The 6,586-nt window shown below is 49.3% G+C and overlaps 1 protein-coding gene across 13 annotated transcripts in view; it reads left to right on the forward strand.

Annotated features, from left to right (window-relative positions):
• The first annotated feature begins 6,025 nt into the window (after positions 1-6,025).
• The window catches only part of QKI (QKI, KH domain containing RNA binding), a 331,524-nt gene continuing 330,963 nt past the window's right edge, over positions 6,026-6,586 (forward strand). For 10 of the 13 annotated variants that reach the window (XM_073337865.1, XM_073337864.1, XM_073337866.1 and 7 more), the window contains exon 1: positions 6,355-6,582. In XM_073337865.1, coding sequence (XP_073193966.1) covers positions 6,441-6,582 — 142 coding nt within the window. In that variant the 5' untranslated portion in view covers positions 6,355-6,440. Of the gene's footprint in view, positions 6,583-6,586 lie in introns of all 13 variants that reach the window. The other 3 variants (XM_073337872.1, XM_073337874.1, XM_073337875.1) reach the window with 1 other exon arrangement.

Here is a 6,586-nt window from a genome sequence, read left to right on the forward strand (position 1 = left end):
TGGCCTTTGAAGTGCTGTGGAAACTGGGAAAAGGACCCTAGGGGATATGAGAGCTACAAACTATGTGGCTGATATACCCCAGTAGATAATTCCCAAGTTCAATGGAAAATCTGTGGGTAGAAGGGTGAGGAAGACAAAGAAAAGAATGTCAGATACTTCCAGAACAACCAAGACCCCATCTTCCTCTCTCATAGAAAAACAGTGAACTTTTCCACTTTCCTGAGATTTCTGAGAGATTAGACACTGTTCCAGCTGCTCAGCTTTAAAGGAAAGATGTGAACCCCTATTAAGGCAGGACATAGGCCTCTGAACACATTAGAACATGAAGGTATGTAGGCAAACTCCCAAGCATAAGAACCTCTGTGTGGGGAACCAATGGCCACAGTGGTGCCTGGCTTCCCCTTAGCTTTGGCAAAATGCTGTTGAGTGGTGTTCTGCCTTCCACAATTTTTGAGACTCTTCTGACCTTTATTGTTTCTGCCTTTCCTTGCCTCCTACAGCAGAGGGGACATCTGGGATTATGAGGGGTAAGGGATGCCAAGCAAGTGAGTGAACGGTTACTCTTTCCTCCTCAATCTTTTGTAAAGTATGCAATAAAACATTCTGTATTTACTGAACTTGGGAATTTATAGAGAACTATTCTTTGAAAAGGAACAAGACCTTCAGATGGCTGAAAAACTTAACCATATTCTGTGTCACTCTTTCAGACTGACAGGATAGTTTATTACCAAACCACATTAACAAAAATGACACCAGCTCATTACCAAAAAGCTTTAAAAAATGCAGAACCTTATTGTTGGTCTCCTGATGTGGTATTATTTGTCTTTTTAGAATACAAACTTTTTGGAGGCAAGAACTGTTGTGTATTATACAGCATGAAATACAGGCAGCACTTCACAGCCCCTCACTGCAAGTCAACATATATACATACCTATATATTTCAATCTTCTAATCAAAGAGAAATTTTAAAATATTGTACCAAAGTTAATGTTTACTCTTTAGACTCTGCTGCCAGTAGAATGTGAGTCAAGCAGCAGAATGAATATGTTTAATCAGGCTGGGTAATCTCAATCTATTCTTAAACAGAAAAAGTTAAGGTTGAAAGACGCAGTATTTAGTATCTTTGTTTATGCCACCCAGTTAGATATCTCTCTCATCCAACTCTGACAGTGATGTGGCTCAGTACCTCAGCCACATGTCTAGCTGACACTGGGACATGAATGAGAGAGAGCTGGCTGAAGCAGAACTCAGACAACAGAAGGGTGGTGATGACAGGCTCTTGGAAGCAGCTGGAAAAGACAGTGGAGGTAATATCAACCCCTCTGACTGAAAGAGTGATCTAGCATTGGTTATCAGAGTTTGCAGCTTGGGAGTGATATTAAACACCGCCCCTTGCAGCTGCTGTCAATGATCCCATTACAGCAGTAACCAAGTTGGGCTTTTATGATCTGTGCCAAGCCTTTTCTTTCAGATACAGACATTGCCAGTGTTATTTATGTCTGTTACCTCAAACTTAGACTACTGCAATATGCTCTATGGGGGCTATACCTTTAAAACCGTTTGTAGACAAGCTTATGCAAAATGTGGCAGCTTGCTTGTCGCACAAGACATCAATTCTTCAGGATGGGGACTGGATACCTACTGATGTCCATGTAGAGGTTAAGGTGCTGGTTATGGCCTACAAAGCCCTAAATGGCCTGAGACCTACCTGAGAGATTATCCTTGTGACAGACTGCCAAAGATGTAGTCAGAGATGCTCAAGTTAGATCAGGGGTTCTCTATGTTTTTCTTTGAGGCATGCCCCCCACATGCTGTTAAAAACTCCTTGGCCCACCTTTGCCACAACTGTTTTCCTGCATATCCAGTAGATTAAAAGCCAGGGCCAGCATCACGGGGTAGCAAATAGGGCAATGCCCTATGGTCCGACACCACAGGCAGTCCCGCAAAGCTAAGTTGCTCAGGCTTGGGCTTCAACACTGGGCAGCCGGGCTTAGGATTGGTCTTCAGCCCCGGGCAGCAGGGCTTGGGCTTCATCTTTCTGCCCTGGGGCCAGTAAGTCGAACGCCGGCCCTGCTCTCTGGTTCATTTTGACAGACCCCCCTGAAACTTGCTCATAGCCCCCCAGTGGGCCCCGGACCCCTGGTTGAGAACCATTGAGTTAGATCATATCCCTTGCCACAATCAAGAAAATGGTTTGGGCAGGCTGTTCTGGATGAGGGCCCTAGGACTTTGAAACCTACTCTCATCCACTCCCCCAAGCTGAAGCAGCCCAAATTTGATGACTGTTCAGGCATGTTGCAAAACCCATATATCCGATAGGGTTTTTGGGGAAGGATGAGGGTATGATTCTGAGTATGATTCTGAGATAGAACTGTTATCTTCATTTGATTATCTAAGGCTGCTGACTGATAGTTATTATGAGTTATTGTCACAACACAGCTTTTGTACAGATATGCTCTGTGTAATAGACATTAAAAATAAAGGGCATCTTTGGAGTAATTTGCGCCTAGCTACATTGATGGTCACAGTAGAAATGCCAACAACTGGCTCATGGAGATTGATCTACCATCTCTCTACATCTGATCCTTCAGATCATAGTTATGACACAGAGGCAGTATGGAGTTGCTCACATTACTTCTTCCATGCTTCCCCTATTAGCTCTCCAGAATTGTAAATTTGATACAAGCTTTAAATTCACTAAATTATTAAAGTAAAAAAAGGGGGGGGGGTGTTTTTGCTCACTGATGTCCTTAATAATTGCATTTTTTTTTCAATTTGAGAACATACCCCTAAGAATGACTTAAATATAGGAACACAATGTACACACACCAGATTAAAAAACTAAACCGTGGCACCCAGAAAGGACACAAATGTTGCCTCAATGCTCACTTGTTTGTATGTGACAAACCCTGTTCTGTTACATATCCCTAAAATGTACTTGGTCAAGATGTCAACAACTCATGTACATTTGAGAAACAGCCAAAAAAATCAAGAGCCAGAAGAAAAAAATTAAGCCTGTAACCTTGCTGTTCAACTGAGGCAGTGTTTTTACATCTTCAACACCATGCTTTAAATGTTGCTACAAAGGTATTGGAAGAGTAAGAATCTAATTTAAGAAACTAATTCATAATACTGCTACTCCCTCTTTGGGAACAAAACTAATACTGTATGTGTTTATTATTTTCCAAATATAGAGGAAGTAAAAATCCACAATTTGGACTTACCTGATCTCAGCTTTGCTCAAAGTACTGGTGTGCAAACCAAACCCTCATACAGAAATGAGATGAGGTACTCTCTAACTCCAAAATATATGTATTTACAATAGGAAGATATAGAAAACACTTAAAAATACAGTCATTTTAATTAGTTTTGCTAAACTGACAACTCTGCTTTTCCCTAAACATTCTGTCAATACTAAACAATAACCAATAAGTAATCAAGCACTAGTTAGCCCAAGAAGACTGACTCAAAATGTGATTTTGCTTAGTTTAGTTTTGGTTGCATTTTTTTTAGCATAACAAATTTAAAATATTTTATTTTCAAAAGAGCACTGATTTGTATATACAGAATTTGAACTACTATAATACTTGAAAAATCAACAGTAATACCTAGCTCTTTGTTCTTCACTTATAGATATCAAAACACTTTCCAACACAGGTCAGTCTTATCTGAGGCATGTGGCTGAAGATCAACTGACTTCAATCACATGAACTATAACATCACTTCTAAAGTGGCAAATGAACAAATTCCTTTACTTGGTTCATTTTATTAAAAAAAAAGCATCACGCAGACTATAAACTGTAATATGTTAAATATGTTAAAATTTCATTAAAAGTTTGATGACTAACAAAATCAAAGAAGAACCAGGAAAGTGAGTGAGGAAGTTTTGGGTATGTGATACTGTTGCTCATAGAGTAACAGGGGAAATACCCACAAATAATGCTCACCTATTTATTTGAAAACATAAACAATGTTTTCATTTACTCTGCCATGGAAAAAATTACTCTTGACACCTGATTTTAATTATTGCTATTTTCAACCATTTTTTTTGAGGCCTGGTCTACAGTACAGTTAGGTTGAGGGAAGGCCTAATAACTCTACCTCCATGAGAGGCACAGGGCTTACATCGGTGTAGTTAGGGCAACACAATGTCAGGGTTGAGACTGTGGGATATTTACATTGGCTGTTGACTGTCATTCTTGTCAATTTCACAGCTACATGCCCAGAACCATGAAACTGACAAGAAAGCCACCCAGCTTGGGCTGTCACCCTGCGGCTCCTGGGGGCTCTACCAAAAGCTTGGCTGTCCCACCTCCCTGGCAGGCTACTGCCTGCCCACCTGCACCAAGGCTCACCATTCCCTACAGGGACCCCAACAGCTGCCCAGGTGTTGGCCACAGAGCTCCCTGCTGGGTGCCCAGAGGGATTGGGGGCAGCCAAGTTCCTGGTAGGGAGTGGCACAGAGCTGAGAGAGCCTGGACTCTCAGTGCCCCACACTGGCCCTCTTAAGCCAGTGGAAGTGCTCCTGGTGAGGATGCGCACCATCAACAAAAGTTGAGCAGCGTGGGTATCAACTGCAGTAATTACTGCAATGGCTGTAAGTCAACTTAATATAGGGCTATTTAAGTTCGTAGTGCAGACATGCCCTAAGTCATTTTACTTCTGTTGAGCAAATCACAAAGGACGCCCTTTGTTTATTGATCTTTTCACTTAACGTTACCACCATCAAATGAAATACTGAGCGCCCTCAGCTTCTAGTGCTTGGTACTAGACCCTATGGCCCTTCAGGGTTGGGTATTGCTTTATAGCTGCCCCCTCCCGCCCCGCTCGTCCTCCGATTCACGGCTCTCGCTTCAATGAGAAACGCCCTGGTCGGGGCCTTTGGGGCGGCGGGCAGGACACTGCGATGCACCCAGCAGCCCTGCGCAGCCCAGAAACCACCAGGGCTGACACGCCCGAAGAGCCGCGTGGGCTGCGCCGCGGGGTGTGTGCGTGCCGAGCTGGGGCCCAGGCAGCCGGGCTGCGTGTCCAGGTCGGGGCAGTAAACGAGCCCCCCCGCCGGCCTGGCCCCGAGCCTGGCGCTCCCCTCAGCCGCTCTCACATAGCGCCCGTCACGCGGCTGAGCGCCAGGGGAAAACAAGGCCGCCGGCTCCGCGCCGCCCGGGGTCTGTGTGTGCAAGGGAGCGGGGTCGCCTGAAGGGCCGCTCCTGGGGGGGCGTTTCCCGCTTCCCGTCCGTAGCTGCCGGAGGCGGTGGAGCCTCCCATTGGCCCCGCACCGCCTCGGCTGGCGGCGTTTCCATCTCCCCCACTGCGGCCGTTTTAAACGTTGGCCGTTACTCCTCGCGCACTGAGTATCCCTCCCCCACCCCCATGACGCGCCACGCATCCCCTCCCCATTCCTCAGCAGGAGGCGGCGCCAAGGCGACAACACCCTTGGATCACGGTCGCGCCTGCGCATCGGCGGGGCTTTCCCCCCGCAGCACGTGACTCAGCCCCGCCTCCTCGCGGAATGAAGTAACAGGAGTTTGTTGTTTTGAAGAGTTTTTCATGCGTGCCTTTAAGAGGCGAGCCGGGGCCGCGCGCAGGGGGAACAGCGCGAGCCTCTCCGCGTGCGCCGCACGTAGCTCTTCGTGTGTGTGTGTGTGTGAGAGAGAGAGGGGGGAAGAGCCGCGGAGTGGCCGGCTGGCTCCGCCTCTCCTTATTCCCGTCAGAGCGCCCCTGGGGAGCTGCGCCCTCCGCCCCCCCAAGTCCCGAGAGTGCGAGTGAGGCGCGGGTTAGCTCCGCCAAGTGGCGCCGCCGCTGCTCCCTGCCTAACGGCCGCCCCGCCCCTGCTCCCTCCCCCCGGCGTGTCCCTTCCCCTCCCCCCGCGTGTCCTGCCCCCTCCGCTGCCGCCGCCACTGCTGCTAACAGCGCAGCCTGGACTAAGACGAACTCCGGAGCGAACTGAGGAGAAGTGAGGAGGAGGAGGCGGCGGCGGCGGGGCTGAGACTCACCAGCCACAGGCAGCGGGAGAGAGGCGGTGAGGACAGCGGGCGCAGCGCGGCGGCGGAGACACCAGCAGCGGCCGGGAGCAAACAAGCGGCGGCAGCGGCTCCTCGGGAAGAAGCAGCAGCAGCGCCTGCCCGCCCCCTCCCCCGCCGCGGAGAGCAGACGGGGGCAGTGCCGCGGAGAGGAGCTGGGCTCCGGGTGTGCGCGCGGGAGGAGGGGGAACCTGGAGGACTGCGCCGGCCGGCCGGGGGCGCACGGAGCCGGGGAACGGGGGGAGACCGAGTTTCCTCTTTTCTGCACCCGGGACCCGGCGGTGGCGACGGGTTGGTTTGTTGCTGATTGAATCTTCTTCCTCCTCGGGGAGCCCCCCCTCCCCGCCCGGATCCGGCCGGGCGCCCCGTGCCGTGGTTGGGCTGCGCGGCGGACGCTCGCGGGCTCTGCGCGATTGGAATATGGTTGGGGAAATGGAAGCCAAGGAGAAGCCGAAGCCGAGCCCCGATTACCTGATGCAGCTGATGAACGACAAGAAGCTGATGAGCAGCCTCCCCAACTTCTGCGGGATCTTCAACCACCTCGAGAGGCTGCTGGACGAAGGTAA

Source organism: Lepidochelys kempii, chromosome 3 (assembly GCF_965140265.1).
Source record: "Lepidochelys kempii isolate rLepKem1 chromosome 3, rLepKem1.hap2, whole genome shotgun sequence".
In the NCBI taxonomy this organism is placed as follows: domain Eukaryota; kingdom Metazoa; phylum Chordata; order Testudines; family Cheloniidae; genus Lepidochelys; species Lepidochelys kempii.